General features: G+C 47.9%; 2 protein-coding genes across 7 annotated transcripts in view; one reads left to right on the top strand and one right to left on the bottom strand.

Moving 5' to 3' along the window:
• The first annotated feature begins 798 nt into the window (after positions 1 to 798).
• Positions 799 to 5316, top strand: MSTO1 (misato mitochondrial distribution and morphology regulator 1). Of its 4 annotated transcripts, none has more exons than XM_024748103.1 (14): positions 799 to 924; positions 1035 to 1170; positions 1675 to 1744; positions 1841 to 1916; positions 2179 to 2233; positions 2320 to 2458; positions 2625 to 2742; positions 2820 to 2954; positions 3062 to 3214; positions 3517 to 3648; positions 3722 to 3906; positions 4349 to 4453; positions 4543 to 4655; positions 4956 to 5316. In XM_024748103.1, exons 1-14 carry the CDS (start codon positions 841 to 843, stop codon positions 5165 to 5167), a joined length of 1713 nt encoding a protein of 570 aa, XP_024603871.1. In that variant the 5' UTR covers positions 799 to 840; the 3' UTR covers positions 5168 to 5316. The 4 variants fall into 4 exon arrangements, with proteins under 4 accessions (XP_024603871.1, XP_024603870.1, XP_024603872.1 ...); XM_024748102.1 differs by having other exon boundaries at positions 4953 to 5220; XM_024748104.1 differs by having other exon boundaries at positions 4928 to 5218.
• GON4L (gon-4 like) overlaps positions 4748 to 23136 on the bottom strand; it is an 83671-nt gene continuing 65282 nt past the window's right edge. For 2 of the 3 annotated variants that reach the window (XM_024748099.1, XM_024748100.1), the window contains exons 20-32: positions 22789 to 22905; positions 19197 to 20900; positions 18328 to 18583; positions 17538 to 17722; positions 16446 to 16643; positions 15114 to 15257; positions 10262 to 10405; positions 10040 to 10159; positions 8765 to 8878; positions 7991 to 8201; positions 6346 to 6973; positions 6151 to 6253; positions 4748 to 5747 (exon numbers count right to left, since the gene is read on the bottom strand). In XM_024748099.1, the coding sequence (XP_024603867.1) occupies positions 5598 to 5747; positions 6151 to 6253; positions 6346 to 6973; positions 7991 to 8201; positions 8765 to 8878; positions 10040 to 10159; positions 10262 to 10405; positions 15114 to 15257; positions 16446 to 16643; positions 17538 to 17722; positions 18328 to 18583; positions 19197 to 20900; positions 22789 to 22905 (4074 nt within the window). In that variant the 3' untranslated portion in view covers positions 4748 to 5597. The remainder of the gene's footprint in view (positions 5748 to 6150; positions 6254 to 6345; positions 6974 to 7990; positions 8202 to 8764; positions 8879 to 10039; positions 10160 to 10261; positions 10406 to 15113; positions 15258 to 16445; positions 16644 to 17537; positions 17723 to 18327; positions 18584 to 19196; positions 20901 to 22788; positions 22906 to 23136) is intronic. The other variant, XM_024748101.1, reaches the window with a different exon arrangement.

The raw sequence follows: 23136 nt of genomic DNA, 5'->3' as shown, positions 1-23136 counted from the left end.
CTTACGATCCAACAATTACACTCCTAGGTAGATACACAACAGAAATGTGTGCATGTCCACATGCACAAGAATGTTAACTGTAGCACCTAATAGCCCCAAACTGGAAACAATTCCAAAGTCCATTATCAGCAGAATAGATCATTTGAGGTATGTTTCTACAACGGCATTCTGAAGCAATGAAAATGAACTATAAGTATATGCAAGAACAGGGAAGAAGTTAACAATATTGAGCAAAAGGCAGACGCAAAAGAATATGTACTCGGATTGACTTACATTATATACATAGATAGAGCGAGCCAGTCCACAGGGTTAGAAGTCAGGAAGGCTGTGAGTTTTGGACAGGAAGGAGAGGACACATGTGAGGCTTTAGGGTAGCGTCTAGTTTTCTGGCAAGGTTTTATTTTTTGCCTGAGTCGCTATTAGCCAGCAGAAGTATCCTATGAAAAAAGGCACAACAGCTGCAAGAGCCGTCAGGAGTAGGTAGGAGAATCTTTAGTGAGCCGCACCAGGAACCCCACCGGGGTATGCAGAGAACCCAGCACCAAGAACACTCCAGCACGGCGCTAGAGCCCTGGTGCCCACAACTTCCGGCCTGCGCCACTGCGCCCCACCCCTCGACAACTAAGACTGATAAGCAAGACTGTTCCACGCCAGGAAGAGGCGGGGTATGAGGAGCGGGGTCATTAAAGCCCAACGAATCGTTTATCCTATGGGAAAGGATGTGCTTATGGGCCAATAGGACGCCGGGACTGAGGCCCCACCCACAAGTCTGCTGAGCCAATCGGCAAGGAGCAGCGAGTGGGCAGGCTGTGGCTGTGCTACCCAGCGGAGCCGCGCAGCATGGCGAGGGGTTCCCGGGAGGTGCTCACTTTGCAGTTGGGACATTTTGCGGGTTTCGTGGGAGCGCACTGGTGGAACCAGCAGGTAAGGTCTCTGGGCGGCTGCCTCAGCTGAACCTTTCCGGATCTCCAGTCCTTGCTTCCGGCCTGTTCCTCTCGCCACCCGAGTCCAGTCCTTCCTCTGTGCCTCCCCAGGATGCTGCGCTGTGCAGGCCGACCGATGCCAAAGAACAGCCGGGAGAGCTGTGCCCCGACGTCCTGTACCGGACCGGCCGGACGTTACACGGCCAAGAGACTTACACGCCGAGACTCATACTCATGGATCTGAAGGGTTAGGTGGTGGCTGGAGTCAGCCAATTCCCAGTGTTCCCCTTCGCGTGTGGAGTCTCTAGCATCCGTTCGCGTCAAGATCCTTGACCCCGACTATACTAGGCTGAAGGACCAGAGATGAGGAGCCCCAAGGAGAGCTAACCACAGTATGCCAACACCTGAGGGGACGCAAGAAAGCAAAATTTTATTCCGTTCAAGAGCTATCTCTGGAATGGGCTACTTGTCCCTAGACACAGTGAGATGTTGAACTGTGGCGCTCCCGTAGAACCACTGGGTGTGGTCTTTGCCCAGGTCCCAAAGCTAAGGACTAAGATGGGAAATGAAGGATGGAATCTACATTCTCCTAGGCAAGGGTTTTTTTCAACCCATGTCTAATCAAGAAAGCTTGGAAGGGCCAAAGCGCTGGAGTGATGATGACAGCAGGCTGTCAGGTGATCAGAGGAAGGTTAGCTGAACGACTGGAGGGACAGGGCTTTACCTAACATTGTCTGTTATTTTTGTACAGGTAGTCTGAGCTCCCTAAAACAAGAAGGTGGACTCTACAGGGACAAACAGCTAGATGCTGCAATAGCATGGTACTTGTGATGTTTGGAGAGGAGTTGGGAAGGAGCATAGCAAGCTGGAGAAACTCAGGGAAACTGACACTATGATCAATCTCCAATTTCTTTCAGGCAAGGGAAGCTCACCACACACAAAGAGGAAATCTATCCCAAGAACCCTTATCTCCAGGACCTCCTGAGTGCAGAGGTGAGGGCCTCTGCCCTGAACTTTTAAGCCCAGTGCTACAACCAGAGTGCCTCCACTGGGGCAGAGAAAAAGATAATTTTAGCCATCTTAAATGCCCTAGAATGGTATTTTGAGGAAAAGCACTTTTTTCTCCTACTAAAGGACTGTGAGTACGTGAACGGAAAGGAGGTTGTAGGGTGTGGCCAGCAAAATCAGGGAGGATAAATCAACTTTTGCGTCTAGACGGCCTGGACCTAAATGTAGATTTTCTCATCCCGCCCAGGGAGTGCTGAATAGTGATGGTATCTGGAGGGTCAAATCCATTCCCAATGGCAAAGGTGAGACTTCTCCAGATACTGCAAAATGGGGAGTGGGGCAGAGCAGGAACATGGAGAAAGGTACGTTTCCTCTGCTTTTTCTTCAGGTCCCCCACCATTCACCACCACTACAACTCCAAAACCAGTTATCCCCACAGAGGGCAGCATCAGAGTCTGGTCAGACTTTCTCAGAGTCCATCTCCATCCCCGGAGCATCTGTATGATTCAGAAGTACAACCATGATGGGTATGGAGGGCCCCAGAGGCTGTGAGGCAAGAAACTGGGTCCCCACTAATGTTGGATGAGGCTCTTGAGGCCATCTTCCCTGCCCTCCTCCAATACAAGAGCTCTTGGGCAGAGGGATGGAAGTGGGGGAGTCCTGTAAATCCTGGACTGTGTTTATGCATGGCAGGGAAGCAGGTCGCCTGGAGGCTTTTGGCCAAGGGGAGAGTATCCTGAAGGAACACAAGTACCTGGAAGAGCTGGAGGACAGGCTGCACTTCTACGTGGAGGAATGCGACTACCTGCAGGTAGCTGCGTGGCATGGCGGGCACTTGGGTAGAAACTCCCCTCATCCTGCTGACTTTCGCCATTCACCTCTCTCCAGGGCTTCCAGATCCTGTGTGACCTGCACAGTGGCTTCTCTGGGGTAGGCGCCAAGGCCGCAGAGTTGCTACAAGACGAGTATTCAGGGCGGGGAATAATAACCTGGGGCCTGCTCCCTGGTCCGTACCGCCTCGGGGTGAGTAGTTCTTGTGGGGAGAAACGGTCACAGGGTAAGGAGGGAGAAATGAGGATAGCCCAGTGAGAAAGTTGGTTCGAACAAACTACTCTCGTTTCTTTCACCAGGAGCCCCAGAAAAACATCTACCGTCTGCTAAACACAGCTTTCGGTCTGGTGCACCTGTCTGCTCACAGCTCTCTGGTCTGCCCCTTATCCTTGGGTGGGAGCCTGGGGCTGCAACCTGAGCCACCTGTCAACTTCCCTCACCTGCAATATGATGTAAGGCTCCATGCTCTTGTTCTGACTGCAGCTAGTGACAGGGCAACACACACATGCGCACGCACACGCGCTCGCCGAGTCAGCCTTTATCTGCTACTGGCTCTATTCTTGAAGCCTCAGCTTGAACTCGGCTCTGATGTGGCCTCTTAGATGACATTGTCCTATGCTTATCCAGCCCTGGGCCAAACACACCCCTGCTTTGTCCCAACGCATGCGGGCCTCTCTGCCATTACTATTCTGCCTCCACACTCTCTTTTCCACACCCAGAAGGCCAAGTGCTCTTCTCTGTATCCTCTTTACAGGCCGCTCTGCCCTTCCACTGTGGCGCCATCCTGGCTACAGCCCTGGACACAGTCACTGTTCCTTATCGCCTATGCTCCTCACCAGTTTCCATGGTTCATCTGGCTGATATGCTGAACTTCGCTGGGAAAAAGGTATTAAGCTTTGTGAGGAGATGGGTCAGAGCTGAGAAAAAGCTCTATAACTTGATTTCTTCCTTATCTTTAGGTGGTCACAGCAGGAGCAACCATCCCCTTCCCCCTAGTTCCAAGCCAGTCCCTCCCTGATACGCTGATGCAGCTTGGAGAAGCCACCCCATGGACCCCACTGTCTGCATGTGGGGACCCTTCTGGAACGTGCTGCTTTGCCCAGTCCGTGGTGCTGAGGGGTCTAGACAGAGCATGCCACACCAGGTGAGGGCTGGTGGTCCTTAGGAGCCCTTGTCAGACTTCTGTTTCACATCCTTTTCTCATACCTCTGGGTGTTCTAATGGCACTGCCCTGCTCTCCTTCCCTCTGGGCCACTTAAAAGAAAACAGGGGCTTCCCTGGTGGCGCAGTGGTTGAGAGTCCGCCTGCCGATGCAGGGGACACGGGTTTGTGCCCTGGTCCAGAAGGATCCCACATGCCGCGGAGCGGCTGGGCCCGTGAGCCATGGCTGCTGAGCCTGTGCGTCCGGAGCCTGTGCTCCGCAGTGGGAGAGGCCACAACAGTGAGAGGCCCGCGTACAGCAAAAGAAAAAAAAAGAAAACAAAGGCTGTGAGCATCCCGATCCAGCTGATGGCCTGAGAACCTAAGTCCTAGTTTCTCATTCATGCTGCCACAGATTAAAGGTCGTTTTGGCTTTGTTCTGGCAGTCAGCTCACCCCAGGGACACCCCTGCCCTCCCCGCTCCATGCGTGCACCACCGGGGAAGAAGTCTTGGCCCAGTACTTGCAGCAGCAGCAGCCTCGAGTCAGGAGGTCAGTATAATCCTTGCCCCCGCTCCCCTCCCAGACCTGCCGCCTCCCCTGACTTCTTCTCACTCAGCTGCTGTCCTCTTGCCCCACAGCTCTTCTCATCTGCTGCTGACTCCCTGTAAGGTGGTTCCTCCTTACCCCTACCTCTTCTCCTCAAGCCTCAGCCAGCAGGGTTTGGTTCTGGATGGTCCGCCAACAGGGGCAGGTATGTAGTAGGTGAAGAAAACCAAGAGGTTTTCAAGCATGGGAGAGTTTTACTATACCCCTTCCTGGATAAGGTACTTGGGAAATTCCCAGTTTAACACTCCTTTATTCACTCTATGGCTCCTGAGAGAAGTGTTCTTCCTCTGGAGTGCTGGTTTACAAAGGGAAGAGGACACACAATTTATTGAGTTGACTATATAATCAAGTCTACCAGAGGCCCAGACTTCCGTGTGTGTGCAACAGACCGAGGGTAGAACAGTGGTCCATTCACAGGGTTCCCGTTTCCCTCCCTCCGCAGCAGTGGAGAGCATCCCAGTGCTCGGGGCCCTCTGCTCCTCTTCATCCTTGAACCGGACCCTGGGAGATTTGGCCAAAGATCTCGCCAAACTCGACCTGCGGCGCTGGGCCAGCTTCATGGACGCTGGAGTGGAACAGGATGACCTAGAGGAGACGCTGCAGGAGCTACGCAGCCTGGCCCAGTGCTACCAGAGTGGCGACAGCCTCATGGACTAAAGCTCCAAGAAAAGGAAAGAGCTAGTTTACAATAAAAACTGCTGGATGCAGGAGCTCAGTGTCTTTGGACTGGCTACACCAACGTATGCATTTATCACATTTAGAAACACTGTGATCAGATCACACAACAATAAATACGTACCACCAGACAAAAAAGAAAAGAAAAAAAACACACAGAAAAGGAACTGGGCTGCACTCTCCCTCAATGTTCTTTACAACGTAGATTTCTAAGGTCTTCATAAAAGACACACAGGATGGCAGGGCCATCCAACCCCCAGCCTGCCGTTGTCCTTGTCCCTAGCCCCCTGCTCCGCCAGCTCCTCACACTGAGCTCAAGGGTTTTACAAGCCAAGTACAGCCACCCTTCCCCCGATCAGGGTGCCTGTTGGATTCGATCCTGTGCAGAGGACACCCTCACGCTCCCAGGGCCTCACTCATCCAGCTCTTCCTCAGACAGAAGGTCCCCGTGGTCAGACAGCTGGTCTGTGTTGCTGGTACTGGTCGCATCGTCCTCATCCTCGGAGCTGGCCTCGCAGGCTGTGTGGAAAAGCTGCATGAGTTCTCGAAAACGATGGGAAACCTGGGAGGAGAGGAGGCTCGCATTCACCTTTCTTAAGTTAGTAACATCCTAACATTTACTAAGCACTGTATACCAACTTGAACAGTCTTGTTTGTTCTACACAGTAAGGCGGTGAGGGCTGTGGCCTCCTTACAGATAAGGAAACTCAGGTTAAAAGGCTAAACATTTTGCCCAAAGTCACATTCCTTCTAAAAACAAAACTAGAATGCAGTCCCTGGGGCTTCTACCTCAAAATTCAATGCCCTCTCTCTTCTAGAGCTACGACTAACCACGCTGACAAGTCAAGGTCCTCCTCAGGGAAGACCTTTATAATCACCAATCACCTCTTAGTTAGCCAACCTGTCCTCTTCCTTTCCTTGGTTCCTCTGGAGCTTGAAGCTCTAGCAGAGTTTCCCCTACTTACCTCAGTAGGGGTCTTATTTCCGAGCTGCTGGGAGATGATGCTAAAAGTCTGCGGCTGTGCTCCTTGCTCCTGGCACACGGTCAGAATCACACGGTCAGCTTCCCTGGAATCCACATAAGGCAATTAATCTAAAACAGTAACGTGGGTGTGCTCCATGCACTTTCTAAACACGCTCACACATCCATCCCCACCTACCTTGTCCACAGGACAACCTTTTCCCCCGTGGAGCTGACCTTGCTGTTGTTGGCACACACTGTAGCTTCTGTGGCCTTCGTCTGTGGCTCCCCCACTGGACCCTTTCCCTGTATTCCACTGTCTTTAGCCAAACCTCCTCTAGGGGCTTTGGGGGAAGTCTCCGAGGTGTCAGTACCTAATGAAGAAGATTCATGGACAGGAGACACCCCATCCGCTGTCACCCCAGCTCTACTGGAAGGCAGCCAGCTCTCCTGAGTATCTGGTTTCCCAGACACCTGTCTTCCTCCTAAGTCTCCAGTCCGTGAGGAAACAGGACTCGGGAAGGAAGCAGGGGGTTCAACGGTTCCGGGCAATTTCTCAGTTTCTGAAGCATTCCAGACCAGCATGGAAGCCTGTGACTCATGCCCTGGCTTATGGCCCTCGCCCTCATCCTGAAGTCTGGGGGATGCCCTGGGGCAGGAGAGAACCTCAGGCCCAGCCTGGTTACTCCTAACAGCACACAGCACAGTTCCAGTTTTGGAGGGAAGCTGAGGAGTCTCTGGTGAGCAGGGCGGTGGGCCATCGAGGAGGAGCTGGTCTGTAAAAGTCACTTCTTGAGGAGACAGCAAAGTGCTCCCTGCTGCCAATCCTGTTTAAGAGGAAAATAAGGATCTAAGGGTATGGACAGTGTAACAATGCATCTAAGGACACAAATTACCACGGGGTCACTCTGGCAAGCTACCGTGATAAAGTTCTTAGGTCCAAGAGTGAGGTGAGGGTGGGGGCTAGGGTCACTTATATAAAGATATGAAGTCCGACTGCCAAAGCTGAGAATGGCTGAGGCTTTAGAATGCAGACCACAGAGGATATGGAGACAAGGGGAAGGGGTTCAGGAATGGGAACACAAGAAGAAAATGCTGGGACTTCCTGGTGGCGCAGTGGTTAAGAATCCGCCCGCCAATGCAGGGGACACGGGTTCAAGCCCTGGCCCAGGAAGATCCCACATGCCGCAGAGCAACTAAGCCCGTGAGCCACAACTACTGAAGCCCGTGCGCCTAGAGCCCGTGCTCCGCAACAAGAGAAGCCACCGCAGTGAGAAGCCTGCACACTGCAAGGAAGAGTAGCCCCACTCGCATAACTAGAGAAAGCCCGTGCGCAGCAACGAAAACCCAACACAGCCAAAAATAAATAAATTTATATTTAAAAAAAAAAAAAGAAAATGCTGGATCATGTCAATTTGTAGCACTCTTATTTCTGCAAGAGGATTGAGGCCACAGGAAAGAAAATTAAGGCTGGACAGTAAGGATTTCCTACTGGTTTATTAGTAAAAGAGGTGGTAGTCCATCCCTGAAAAGACTAATAGAGCTTCCCTGGTGGCACAGTGGTTGGGAGTCCGCCTGCCGATGCAGGGGACACGGGTTCGTGCCCCGGTCCGGGAAGATGCCACATGCTGTGGAGCGGCTGGGCCCGTGAGCCATGGCCACTGAGCCTGCGCGTCCGGAGCAACGGGAGAGGCCACAACAGTGAGAGGCCCGCGTACCGCAAAAAAAAAAAAAGAAAAGAAAAGACTAATATTATCCAGGCTCAAAGACGTTCTTGCTTGAAGTATGTGAGAATGAGACAGAAATAAAGGGAGAAAGGCTGGGCTGGCAGCTGGCTCACTCACCTGGAACAGGCATCTCTCCCTTTCTGGTACTCCTGCCAGTCCTGCTCTGGGTTGCCTCAGTGCTTTCTCGCTCTTCTGCGGTTTCCTCCTCCATCACGTCCTTGCCCTGCCCAGCTTCCTTAGCACCAGGCACGGGACTGGCCTCTCCGTGGGGGCTGCCGCCTACCAACTCATGGGGCTCCTTGCTCTTGTAGGATTTGCTGTCACAGACCTGCAGGGATGGCCTTCTGGGTCAAGGGTCTTCTGACCTCTTTTGTCTTAGGGGCCGACCAAAGGAAGAAACCTTGCCATGATGCTCAGCAAGTCAACCAACATGCATGCCTGCTCCAACAATTGTAAATGGCCCCAAAAAGAGTGCTGGATTCTACCAATCCTCTAACCAAGGACTGTATTTCTGCTGCCAACCAACCCTACTTTAGAGAACCAGCATTATCTTTAGGCTATTTTCCTCACACAGGTTTGTTTCATTAAAAAAAAAAAAAATCTACGAGGGAAATATATGAACTGGTTGATTCTTCCCTATTCCAAAAGCTTCATCTACAAGATTCTCTTTAAAAAGCAAAATCCATTATACATATATTTTTAAAGATTCTGTTTATTTTGCATACACACACTAATGTGTATGTGTACGGCATATTACTTATCCCCATGTAATCTTTTTAGGAATTCAATGAGGTACACATCTGTGGTAGCAAACAATACCCCAAACAGCAAGGCAACCTGGGGGTTGCCCTAGGCAGCTCCGATACCCCTTGGTACCAGTTCCCTCCTCACCTTGCTGCTGCAGTGGCTACAACTTCTCCTCTTGCTCTTCTTCATCTTGGAGTCAGGACCTCCCTCATGGCAGGAGCAGGCACAGTCCTTGGCCCCATCTGGCCACTCAGCCTCCTAGGAGACACTTGGGCTCGGTTAACTGCCAAGCATTTTTGGTACCAATAGAGGGAGCTAAGTTGTGAGCCATCTGAACAAGCCTGCCCCCTGACCCCCTTCCCCGCTTCCTTTCTCTTTCATTATACACCATCTCTTCACGTTGCCTGGGGAAATCAATGCCCAAACTCAACTAAAGCCTACTATGAATCCCTGAAACAATCTGTAAATGACCCAAAGACTGACATATCCCAACTGCCCAGATGTTTCAAGAAATATTTAAGTGAAATATAATCTGAGGCAAAGTCACTGGAGAGCTCCCTCATGAGATATGATCTACTCACTCGTCTGTCTTTGTTTCTGTCTCCCTGTTCCTTGAGCTCTCCCCTCTCCTCCAATCCCCTTGAGAGAGGGCTTTGTACATATGGAAGGCTCACTCAATGATACTCTCTGTTCAACAAACCCAAGACATAAGTACCATTACTATCCCCACTGACAATGAAGAAACTGAAACAAAGAGAGATTAAATAAATCGCCCAAGGTCATTCAGCTACTGAGAAGCAGTTTTCCCGAAGAAGGAGTACAAGACATGTAGTAAAGGGAAATGGACTAAAAAGACTACTTCTTGAAGAGCAATAGACAGCAGTGAGTACAAGCAGACTCTGGAGCCAGACAACGCAGGCTCAGATCCTAGCACTGCCCCTGATTAAACATGAGACCCTGGCAACGGCCCCTCTCTGTAATTCAGTTTCCTCTTCTATAAAATGCAAACAAGAGCAATCTTTTCATAGGGTTATTGTGAGAGTTCAACGAGTGAACAGTCCATGTAAAATGTAAGAGACACGTGATACTTTGGAACACAGCTCAGTATTAGCTGTTGTCATTATTATTAAAATGATGAATCCTGGTTCTATTTTTTCACAAGAACAGAAAGGAAGAAGACCCAACGACAAGAGAAATAGCTCTGAGCTAGAGAGGCAATCATGGGTGGGACCTCTTCAGCAGCTGCACCGTTCTTCCCATGGGCTCTGCATGTCCACAGCAGCCTGACCTTGGGTTCCTGCTCCATGACTGCCTCAGATCACAGAGGCTTTTGCACCGCCCTAAGCCAGAGAACCACTCAGACAGAAAACTCAAGGCTTGATTCATGAAAGATGGATAATCCCCAACAACCTGGTGTACCTTATCATGATTTTGGACCCCAATCTCTTTTCTTCTTTTGTTCTTTGAGGCTGTGGGTATCTTGGGAGGTTCCTCTTCCTCTTCCACATCAGGCAGTGCCACTTCTTCAAAGCCATCAAACTGGGGAGGAGTTGGTGCCACTCAACACAGACTCTGGGCAGATATCCCTCCTACACATGGCCTTCCCCCTTCACAACCCTACAGCAGCCTCACAGCCTGTACCTCATACTCTTTCTCCTCAGTCCAATTGATCTCTTCAAAGTCACCCATACGGCTAGCTGCTGGGCGCAAATGGTCAAAGAAGATGGAGAACTCATCCTGTAGGTGGTCATGGCCTTTGAGGAGCTGCCACATCTGTGTCTTGAGCTGGGGAGAGTTGCAGAAGGAAAGATAAAGTCTCCAGAGCCTCTCTAGGCCACCATTCCAAATCCACATACTTCTGCGTTCTATTTTCCTAGTTAACTGGGAGACACACAGAAGCCTCTCTTTGATAGCTAAGAACTCTTAAACTTCCTCTCCCTCACTTGCCTACAAAGCAGGGGTACAGGCAGACCTCATTTTAGTGTCTTTGCTTTACTACACCTCATAGATACTGTGTTTTTTACAAACTGAAGGTTCATGGCAACGCTGTGTCGAGCAAATCTATCAGGACAGGGCTTCCCTGGTGGCGCAGTGGTTGAGAGTCCGCCTGCCGATGCAGGGGACGTGGGTTCGTGCCCCGGTCTGGGAAGATCCCACATGCCGCGGAGTGGCTGGGCCCGTGAGCCATGGCTGCTGAGCCTGCGTGTCCGGAGCCTGTGCTCCGCAACGGGAGAGGCCACACAGTGAGAGGCCCACGTACCGCAAAAAAAAAAAAAAAAAAAAATCTATCAGGACCATTCTTCCAACACCATTTGCTCATTTCATGTCTCAGTGTCACATTCTGGTAATTCTCACAGCATTTCAAAATTGTTCATTATTATTATATTTATTATGGCGATCTGTGATCAGTGATCTTTGACATTACTACTGTAATTGTTTGGGGGCACCATGAACCACACCCATATGAGAAGTGAAGAACTTAAAAAATAAAACGCTGTATGTGTTCTGACTACTCCATTGACCAACTGTTCCCCCATCTGTCTCCCTCTCCTTGGGACTCCCTATGCCTGAGACAATTAGGCCAATTTCAGTTGAACACTTAGGCCCTACAAAGCCTCAAAGTGTTCAAGTGAAAGGTACAGTCGCACATCTCTCACTACAAATCAAAAGCCAGAAATGGGGCTTCCCTGGTGGCGCAGTGGTGGAGAGTCCGCCTGCCGATGCAGGGGACACGAGTTTGTGCCCCGGTCTGGGAAGATCCCACATGCCGCGGAGCAGCTGGGACCGTGAGCCATGGCCACTGAGCCTGCGTCTCCGGAGCCTGTCCTCTGCGGCGGGGAAGGCCACAACAGTGAGACGCCCGCGTACCGCAAGGAAAAGCTAAGAATTATTAAGCTTAGTGAGGAAGGCATGTCTAAAGTCAAGACAGGCCAAAAGCTAGGCCTCTTGTGCCAAACAGTTAGCCAAGCTTTGAAAGCAAAGGAAAAGTTTGTGAATGAAATTAAATAGTGCTACTCCAGTGAACACACAACTGATAAGAAACTAAAGCAACCTTATTGCTGACATGGAGAAAGTTTTTGTAGTCTAAGATCAAACCAGAATATCAAACCAGTGACAACATTCCCTTAAGTCAAAGCCTAATCCAGAGCAAGGCCCTCTCTTCAGTTCTGTGAAGGCTGAGAGAGGTGAGGAAACTGCAGAATAAAATTCTGAAGCTAGAAGAGGTGGTTCATAAAGTTTAAGGAAAGAAGCCATCTCCACAACATAAAAGTGCAAGATGAAGAAGCAAGCGCTGATGTAGAAGCTACAAGTTATCCGGAAGATCTAAGATAATTAATGAAGGTAGCTACACTAAACAACAGATTTTCAGTGTACAAAAAAGCCTTTTATTGGAAGAAGATGCCATCTAGGACATAGCTAGAGAGGAGAAGTCAATGCCTGGCTTCAAAGCTTCAAAGAACAGGCTGACTCTCTCTTGTCAGGGGCTAATGCAGCCAGTGACTTTAAGTTGAAGCCAATGCTCATTTACCATTCCAAAAATCCTAGGGTCCTTCCGCATTATGCTAAATCTACTCTGCCTCTGCTCTTTTAAATGGAACAACAGGGACTTCCCTGGTGGCGCAGTGGTTAAGAATCCGCCTGCCAATGCAGGGGACACGGGTTTGATCCCTGGTCTGGGAAGATCCCACATGCCGCGGAGCAACTAAGCCCATGTGCCACAACTACTGAGCCTGTGCTTTAGAGCCCGTGAGCCACAACTACTGAAGCACACGTGCCTAGAGCCCGTACTCTGCAACAAGACACTGTGATGAGAAGCCCGCACACCACAACGAAGAGTAGCCCCCGCTTGCCGCAACTAGAGAACACCTGCGCACAGCAATGAAGACCAAACGCAGCCAAAAAATTTTTTTTAATTATTAGATAAATAAATAAATGGAACAACAAAGCCTGGATGAAAGCACATCTGTTGACAACATGGTTTACTGAACATTTTAAGCTCACTGTTGAAACCTATTGCTCGGAAAAGAGCCCTTTCAAAATATTACTGCTCAGTGACAATGCACCTGGTCACCCAAGAGCTCTGATGGAGATGTACAAAGAGATTAATGTTGTTTTCATGCCCACCAACATAACATCCATTCTGCAGCCCATGGATCAAGGAGTAATTTCCACTTTCAAGTCTTAGTACTTTAGAACTACATTTCATAAGGCTACAGCCACCACAGATAGTGAGTCCTCTGATGGATCTGGGCAAAGGAAATTGAAAAGCTTCTGGAAAAGATTCACCATTCCAGATGCCATTAAGAACATTCGTGGTTCGTGGGAAGAGGTAAAAATAGTCAACATTAACAGGCGTTTGGAAGATGTTGGTTTCAACTCTCACAGATGACTTTGAGGGGTTCAAGACTTTAGTGGAGGAAGTAACTGCAGATGTGCTAGAAACAGCAAGAGCACTAGAAATAGAAGTAGAGCCTGAAGATGGGATTAAATTGCTGCAATCCCATGACAAAACCTGAACAGATAAGGAGTTACTTCTTGCAGATGAACAAAGAAAGTGGTTTGCTGAAATGGAATCTACTCCTGGTGAAGATGTTGTGAAGATTGTTGAAATGGCAACAAAGGATTTAGAATATTACATAATAATACTACATAATATTACATAAACTTAGTTGATAAGGCAGTGGCAAGGTTTGAGAGGACTGACTCCCATTTTGAAAGAAGTTCTACTGTAAGTAAGATGCTATCAAACAGCATTGCAGGCTATAGAGAAATCGTTCATAAAAGGAAGGGCCAATCGATGGAGCAAACTTCCTTGTTGTTTGAAACTGCCATATCTACTCCAGCCTTCAGCAACCACCACCTTGATCAGTCAGCACCATCGACACTGAGGCAAGACCCTCCGGCAGCAAGAAGATTACAACTTGCTAAAGACTCAGATGATGATTAGCATTTTTTTAAATTAATTTATTTATTTTTGGCTGCGTTGGGTCTTGGTTGCTGTGTGCAGGCTTTCTCTAGTTGCAGCGAGCGGGGCCTACTCTTCGTTGCAGAGCACGGGCTTCTCATTGCAGTGGCTTCTCTTGTTGAGGAGCACGGGCTCTAGGCGCGCGGGCTTCAGTAGCTGTGGCTCGCGGGTCCTAGAGCGCAGGCTCAGTAGTTGTGGGCCATGGGCTTAGTTGCTCCGCGGCATGTGGGATCTTCCCGGACCAGGGCTCGAACCCGTGTCCCCTGCATTGGCAGGCGGATTCTTAACCACTGCGCCACCAGGGAAGCCCAGCACTTTTTTTAATTGAAGTACAGTTGATTTACAGACGGTGAGCATGTTTTACTTAACGTGTGTAAATTTTTTAGAGCATAATGCTATTGCATACTTAATAGACTAAGGTATAGTGTAAACATAACTCTTTCTTACATGCACTGTGTAACCAAAAACTTCATGTGACTCACTTTATTGCAATATTCTCTATAACAATATTCTCTATATGATAACTCTATTGTGGTGGTCTGGGACTGAACCTGCAATATCTCCAAGGTATGCCTGTATATTTTTTTATCGAAGTATAGATGATTTACAACGTTGTGTTAGTTTCAGGTGTATAGCACAGTGATTCTGTTTACACACACACACATTCTTTTTCAAATTCTTTTCTCTTAGAGGTTATTACAAAATATTGAGTATAGTTCCCTGGGCTATACAGTAGGTCCTTGTTGGTTATCTATTTTATACAGTGTGTATATGTTAATCCCAAACTCTTAATTTATCCGTCCCCCGCCCCCTTTTCCCCTTTAGTAACCATAAGTTTGTTTTCTATGTCTGTGGATCTATTTCTGTTCTGTAAATAAGTTCATTTGTACTTCTTTTTTTTTTTTTTAAGATTCCACATATAAGCGGCATCACATGATATTTGTCTTCGTCTGTCTGGCTTACTTCACTTACTATGACAATCTCTAGGTCCATCCATGTTGCTGGAAATGGCATTATTTCATTCTTTCTTATGGCTGAGTAATATTCCATTGTATATATATACTACATCTTCTTTATCCATTCCTCCGTCCATGGACATTTAGGTTGCTTCCATGTCTTGGCTAGGTATGCCTGTATTATTAACAGGTTTGATTCCCAGTGACACCACTCTCTATCCCTGCCTTACCGATGTCCAGCTCAGGCACTAACTCAAGGCAGAGCAAGGAAGCAACCCAATCCTCCCGATACCCGCCACCCAGACCATCACTTCCTTCCTCGAACTTCCCTTCCAGGGCACTTACGGCACCCCTAAGCCGGTGAGGAGCAGTCAGGCTTTGGTTTCAGGTGACAACCACCCCACCCCAGTGCTTTATGCTTTAGGTAAGCCTAAAAATTCCTTGCCTTCTTCATCCCCTCCACGAAGTCCACCACTCAGAAGCAAGAGGATATGGAATAGGTTAGGGAAGGGAGAATGAAGGGCCTAAAGCCCAGGTGACAATGGAAAGGAAGCAGGACAGGAAAGAATACCTCAGTGATCTCCTGGGGCAAGCAGTCTGCACAGCTCTGGAGGACCTTGATAATCTTTTGGTGGTGTGAGGGGTTCTCTGCAAAGCAAATTTCCAGCTGCCGAAGAAACTTGCGACTCTTCTCGAAAGCCTGCTGCTCCTCAAACTACAAGAGTGGAAAGAGGGCAAAAGAGGAGTCATCTATACAGTGTGCGCAGGACTTGAGGGTTCTAAGCATAAGAAGCAAGAAAAATATGCTAGGGGCATGGGGACTAACAAGGCTCTGGTTTACAACTGTGAGATCGTTTTTTTTTCCTTTTGGCCACGCTGCACAACTTGTGGGATCTTAGTTCCCCAATGAGGGACTGAACCCGGGCCCTGGCAGTGAAAGTGCCGAATCCTAACCACTGGACCACCAGGGAATTCCCTGTGAGATCTTTTTTTTTTTTAAAGACTCTAGCATCTATCCACCTTGGGTCACTGGGGTCTACCAACCCAAGAAAACTAAGATGTAAATGAAAGATTCAAGAGTTATACATCTCAAGTTGCTTACTGTTTCATGGATTGTGAGATCAGACACATTTCACCGTTTACAAAGAATTTTCACATATATACTCATTTGATCCGCATAACAATACAGGAAGGGAAGATTATGTATAATCATACCATTACCGTTTAACTGCTTTAAGACTCTCAAAATAATCTCATTATATCCTTTATTCCTGTGTTTATCCATCTTGACAGACACCCAGAACTAGTGGGATATTCCTCATGTTCAGACACTTATTCTCCAACATTTCAAATGTCACTTTACCATACAGGCCTTCCCAGACCACCGTGTATAAAACTGCAACATTCTCACTATAAAGCATTATATATATTTTACTGTTTATATATACACTATCATTTTTATTATAATATATATGTCTTACTGTTTATCACCTAACTTTCCCCATGAGAACATAAGCTCCATGAGGGCAAGGATTTTAGTCTTTTATAATTACTATATCCCTAGTACCTAGAACTTTGCCTGACAAATAGTAGGTACTCAATAAATATTTGTTGAATGAATGCCTGTTTCACAACAGTGAGAAGCAAAGGGCATATGATTTACCTAAGGTCTCCACTGGAAACAAAGGAAAACCCCCCTCATTTTACATGTAAAGAAAATGAGAGAACAGAAGTTGGGAAGATCATCCCTTGAAAAGGAGGAGGCTCTTATGACCTTGGGCTAGGGGAAGGCTATCTGACTGGACGCAGTCAGGAGACTGGAACAGTGCTGATCAGCACTATTCAATCCCAGTCTTGCTCTGACCCAAGAATCCTCGTGTGCTGTCTTTGCCCCTCTACTTACTAATCCACAGGCCAGGGCTTGCTCAGGCAATAGGAAAGCAGCAAAGTCCTTCAAGAGCTGAGGCCAGTCCTGGAGCAGGATTTGCAGGCTCTTGTAGAGATCCACAGCTGTCTGCCTCTGAGTATTTGACTCAAATTCATAGATGACCTGAAGGAAGTCCTCATATTTGCCAGGGATATGCTGCAGGGCTTCTCGGACCTATACAGGAGGACTTTCAATCATCAATACCCTTCCTTTGGGCCCCAACAAGAAACAATGGGACAGAGGGAGGAGGAGGAGTTACTGTTAGAGAGCTCTGGAATTATCCTTCAGAGGCTACTCCTCTGACAGGTCCTAAGATCTGTTAATGGAAGACAAAGGGCCATGAGCTAGGCACAGCTCTTTTTCTGGCAGTGGGGGATGGAAGAACCTTCATTTTCTAGAGACCAGAGCCCTACCCACAATACCAGGTAAGCTTTTCTCTAGCTCACAACCCTAACCTCTCCTTCCTGGTTTCAGCTCGATACTGAGATATATAAGGAGGACTTGGTATGTATATTTCAGCATGATCTCATCTGAGGATAAATAACACATAAATTAAGAATGTTAGTAAAATATTAGGAGACAAGAAAAACCATGACTATCACTGCTAGTACTCCATTTTGCTGGGGGTATAAAGGAACCAGGTGGTTACCAAAAGAATGAGAGATAGGGACCACTGCCACCAACAGGTTGGTTCATGACTCTAAAGCTCACTGAGGCCCACTTTCTGGCCAGTGTACCAAATGTCTTTCTTTTCAAGACAAGGGCTCAGTAAAGGTCCTCATTAGCCTATCCCCTCACTGATGATGGTAGAAGTCACCTTTCCCCCATTTCTGGGCAAGAGACGGGTAATATGCTAAGGCAGTAATAATAAATCTGCTTAGGACTGAAGTCGGTGTCCTTGTAGTTCTCTCACACAGCTCTTTTGGTAATTCCAGGAAAACAAAGGCAGAGGCATAGAAGGCTGTTGTGCAGCCTGAAAAGCATACTTCATTTTAAAAACACCTCCCCTGAAACAGAAGCAGTCTCACTGAAAGCAACTGGCAGGAACAGGAAGCAGCATTTGCCTACCCTGGTCAGATAAGCCTGAGCAAAGGCCAAATCCTTCTGCTCCCTGAGTGGATCTCGCTCGAGGATGTCCTCATCATACAGCAACAGCAGCTTGGAGGTGTCCTTGCTGGCCCGGGCCCGACTGCCCCGCTTGTTGCGAACTCGATGATTGCTCCGGCCCTTTCCAGCAGCTTTGATGTTCTCTCCTTAGAGTACATGTGAAAACAACTGTCTGTCCCTGCAACCTCTACTCTCCCCATCCCACCGCCCCACCCAAATCCTATATTATGTAGTAACTTGGGAGAAAAGCTGTTGGAAAAATGTTATGAGAGGCACGTCTGTCCCCGTCAAGTCAGGCCTATGCAGAGTCGGCAGCATAACTGCATTAACTAGCATGATAATGAGATACCCAGCTACTGCATACTGAAAATGGAAGTCTAAAAAGAGTGAGTATGGTCTGATGTTGGGCTCTCAAGAGACTATGTCTTGGTGAGGAATAAGCAGTGCTTTCTGAAATGAACATAACTCTTGGCCTCCTGCATGACAGATGAATTAAGAACCAGTATAAAAACTTGCATGAACTGAGTACAAATCTAGCAGCTGATGAAAGCCAAATTTAAATTTTCTGAGCGTCTCTTCTCTGCAATGGCACCAGGTTAAACATCTGTCTGGGGGAAGGGTGACTGGCGGGGGGATCCAGAGGATTTCCTCTGGAAATTAGCACCTGTTTTATAAGTTAGCCATTCTGCACATGTCCCTGAGACAATAAGGCCACCTGAGACCTGCCCCCATTCAGGCCTGTCCAACTCACCTGGTGGGGACTTGCTGGTCTCCACTTCTGGAGCAGTCTTGGGGGAGGCAAAGGTGGTAGGAGGCTTCTCAGCAGGGTCTCCAATGGCTTCGTCTGTCATTTCATCCTCTTTCTGCAGGCTTTCCATTCCTTCTGCTTCTTCTTCCTCTTCTTCCTCAGGTTCAGAGTTCTCTTCCTGGGAGTTCTCTTCCTCAGACTCGCCCTCCTGACTCATGCGCCTTTCAGATGCAAGCCAAGTCAGTTTCTCCATTGTTTCCTGCAAAACACCCCAAAGAGTGTTCAAGAGAGCTATCTACAGTGGCTGACCAAGTGCTGACTGTACAGACTTTTTCAGGAGAAAACTGAGGTTAATTAACTGATTGGGGGAGGGGAAGCAGATTTTGAGGGGGGGGGTGTTGGAGTTTTGTGGGGTTTTTTGCTTTTTTTTTCTGGCCACGCTGCGCAGCTTGCGGGATCTTAGTTCCCCAACCAGGGATCGAACCCAGGCCCCAGCAGTGAAAGTGCCAAGTCCTAACCCCTGGACCACCAGGGAATTCCCAAGCAGTTGTATTTTGAACGGTCAAGGCTGAAGATAATTTTCTTTTGCCAGGGTCCATACTTATGATTTTTTGGGGGGGAGGGGGTCATTTAAATTGTGCTCAAGTGATTCAATTTAATGTTTAAATGAGTTTAAGTCCAATGTAATAAGTAACATTTTACTCTTTCCCTCTGCTCTCACCTCAAGCCCCAAATTATGTCCCGTGATACCTTAAAAAGTCAAAAATGATTTTAGGACTATCTATAGTGCAAAAAGCAAGCAGGCGGCCTATCAGTAAACTAAACCTATTATAGAGTCCACAAAATATTGGAGAACAGTCCCCAACTCTCACCTGGAGTTCCGGGACAGAGAGCACAGATTCCTCAGAAGCTGATGACATCTCATCTTCCTCATCCTGGGTAAGGTCGTCAAAGTCCTCTTCTTCCTCTTCCTCTGGCCCATCCTTCTCTCCTCCAGTTTCTGGCCCAGCTGGGGTCCCCACTGACTGACCATCAACACTGCATAAGTCTTCGGGCTTCCCTGAGGGGCTGCTAAGCACCATTTCAGGGTCAGTGGAGGTTGAAGCATTCCTTGGGGACCCCTTGCTCACATCTCCTGAGTTTCCTTCATCAGTAGGCTCTTGAGAAGCTGAAGGGGTTTTAGCTGGTTGACCCCTCTCCTCCTCCTGTTGTAGGACCGTCTGTTTCTTCACCTCTCTAGGCCCGCTTGACTCCTCACTTGAGAAGCCAGTGTCCAATTCCACAGCATGTTCTTCTTTGATTTCATCACAGCTGTCCTGCTCTGGGGATCCACCAGAGATGTCCTCCCCGGGGTCTTTAGGTTCCATCTTAATGATTTCCTCTAAATCCTCAGGGGAAGTGTTTAGAGATTCTTGGAAGCCCTGAGGCAGTGGTTCTGCAGCCTGCCTCCCCTCCTCTGTTTTCACAAGAGTCCAGCCATAGGCATTGCCCTCTGACAACTGTTCCTGGCACACCCTGTCTGCTGGTGGAGGCCCTGGGCTGTGCTCCTCTTTGGGGAAGACAGCAGCACAGAGAGGAGATAGTTCCTGAGGTTCTAATTTGGGTTCTAGGCCTTGAAAGGCATTTTTCCCCTCAGCCAAAGGACAACCTATGTCCACACTCACTTGGGCTTTATCTTCTGGGGCAGATGGTACAGAAAGATTCACAGAATTGCCGGAAACAATTAAGGGTGGGATGGAGGAGGCCACAAGGGGCTGGTTCAACGGACAGGGGAAGGAAGTAGGGTTAACCAAGAGGGTGGTGATGGGAATGGTCTGAGGACTCTGCGCCACAGTTGCACTGACAGGCTGGATCATGTTGCAGCCACTGCCAAGGCTCACAACCTTCACGGTGGTGGCAGGAACAGTAAAGATAACAGGCGCAGGGTGGATGAGGGGGGCAGGCTTCAGACAGAGAGAGGCCTTGGCCCCCTTTCTCTTTGAGGCTCTCCGTTTCACACATGGCTTTCGAAACTTAGAAGGAGAAAGTGAGGGCAGCATTACCTTGGGCACAGGGGCAGAGGAGAGCAGGGTCTGGGGCTCAGGCTGAGGGAAGCTGGTCCTGGCCTCAGGGGGCGTAGTAGGCAGCGCTGCTGGAGACTCAAAACTATCACCCCCAGGGACCCCCAGTGGAGGGCCACCTGGCACTGTCTGTAAGACAGTGGCCGGCTGGATCACGTGAGGAATCGGGACCACCATTTTGCTCGGAGGGGCTTCTGACTGAGTTGACCTAGCTGCTGTTTTCCCAGAGCTGGAGCTAGGCTGGAGAGAGGGGCTGGGTCTGATGAGGAGGGGCTTCAGGACGGATGACCGCTTCTGTCTCCAGGCCTTCCTAGAAAAACGGTTGGCAACTGGCTTCAGCTTCAGGACTACACCCTTAGGCAGTAGCAATGGGTACCGAGTTTCGCTCCCCAGTTCCGAGCTGCCTTTTCCTAGGCCTGGGTCTGAGTTGATCTCAGTGGTTCCGGTCACATTTCCTACCTCTCTGGCATCATCAGCTATGCGCTGCAGTTCCTCCTGGATGGACGGAAGACTGGCCTATTGGGAACAAGAACACTCGGATCTAGCACATGCCAGAATTTGGTAAAAATAATTGGGCTTTCTAGCCCAGAGACAAACCCACGTACATATGGTCACCTTATCTTTGACAAAGGAGGCAAGAATATACAATGGAGAAAAGACAGCCTCTTCAATACGTGGTGCTGGGAAAACTGGACAGCTACATGTAAAAGAATGAAATTAGAACACTCCCTAACACCATACACAAAAATAAACTCAAGATGGATGAAAGACCTAAATGTAAGGCCAGACACTATAAAACTCTTAGAGGAAAACATAGGCAGAACACTCTATGACATAAATCACAGCAAGATCCTTTTTGACCCACCTCCTAGAGAAATGGAAATAAAAACAAAAATAAACAAATGGGACCTAATGAAACTTAAAAGCTTTTGCACAGCAAAGGAAACCATAAACAAGACAAAAAGACAACCATCTCAGAATGGGAGAAAATATTCGCAAACGACTCAACGGACAAAGGATTAATCTCCAAAATATACAAGCAGCTCATGCAGCTCAATATCAAAAAAACAAACAACCCAATCCAAAAATGGGCAGAAGACCTAAACAGACATTTCTCCAAAGAAGACATACAGATGGCCAACAAACACATGAAAGGATGCTCAACATCACTAATTATTAGAGAAATGCAAATCAAAACTACAATGAGGTATCACCTCACACCGGTTAGAACAGCCAGCATCAAAAAAACTACAAACAATAAATGCTAGAAAGGGTGTAGAGAAAAGGGAACCCTCCTGCACTACTGGTGGGAATGTAGACTGATACAGCCACTATGGAGAACGGTATGGAGGTTCCTTAAAAAACCAAAAAGAGAACTACGATATGACCCAGCAATCCCATTACTGGGCATATACCCTGAGAAAACCGTAATTCAAAAAGATACATGTACCACAATGTTCACTGCAGCACTATTTACAATAGCCAGGACATGGAAGCAACCTAAATGTCCATCAACAGATGAATGGATAAAGAAGATGTGGCACATATATACACTGGATTATTACTCAGCCATAAAAAGGAACGAAACTAAGTTATTTGTAATGAGGTGGATGGACCTAGAGTCTGTCATACAGAGTAAAGTAAGTCAGAAAGAGAAAAACAAATACCGTATGCTAATGCACATATATGGAATCTGAAAAACGGTAATGATGAACCTAGTGGCAGGGCAGAAATAATGACGCAGACATAGAGAACAGACTTGAGGACACAGGGCAGGAAGGGGAAGCTGGGACAAAGTGAGAGAGTAGCACTGACATATATACACTACCAAATGTAAAATGGATGGCTAGGGGGAAGCTGCTGCATAGCACAGGGAGATCAGCTCGATGCTTTGTGATGACCTAGAGGGGTGGGAGAGGGAAGGTGGGAGGGAGGCTCAAGAGGGAGGGGATACGGGGATATATGTATACATACAGCTGATTCACTTTGTTGTACAGCAGAAACTAACACACCATTGTAAAGCAATTACACTCCAATAAACATATTAAAAAATAATGATAATTGGGGTTTCTAGATATTAGGTACCTTTCCCGGACAGTCTCGAGACATCTTTTTAAGAAGGATTTTTCTGCATGATATCAGGTATTTCTAAAAAGACTACATTCCAATTATATACTCTAGAAACTCTCCTCTGAATTTCCTTTAAGAAACTAGCATTTTAACCACTATTTTTAAAAGGTTATAGAATCAGGTGGAGAAGTGGGAGAGGAAGGGTAACTGAAGAAGATTTCTTAAGTCCTAGTTCTACAACTAAAACATCAGAGGTGTAAAGTAGCCTTTGACATTTCTGCCGGGTTTCAAGTGACCTTCTACTTCTGACATACTTTGAGGAGGAGGGCTGTACCTTTAACCAGAATGGAAGCCGGTGTTCTTCCCTCTCTACAGGTGGCTTCCACTGATGTGGCTGGATCTCTTCACAGCACTTCATTAAGATGGGCAGCTGTCTGGTCTTCTTATAAAACTGAGCGTGAAGAAATTAAGCATGAGTCACATTCCTTCCAGGAGCACTGCCCTTTGTCAGGGTAGGGAGTATGGTGGGCAGCAGTTTGAGACAGACACACACATATCCACATATACACGTAGCCATGAACAGCATATGCTGACTGCTTCTGCATTTCAAATTAAGCTAATCTCTGACTAATAAATATTTTATCATTACTCAATATCTTCTGATGTGCTCCATTCTAGTCAC

The sequence above is a fragment of the Neophocaena asiaeorientalis genome, unplaced genomic scaffold (genome assembly GCF_003031525.2).
Source record: "Neophocaena asiaeorientalis asiaeorientalis breed wild unplaced genomic scaffold, Neophocaena_asiaeorientalis_V1.1 scaffold76, whole genome shotgun sequence".
In the NCBI taxonomy this organism is placed as follows: domain Eukaryota; kingdom Metazoa; phylum Chordata; class Mammalia; order Artiodactyla; family Phocoenidae; genus Neophocaena; species Neophocaena asiaeorientalis.
Note: the sequence above shows the minus strand (reverse complement) of the source record. Positions and strands in the feature narration are given on the sequence as shown.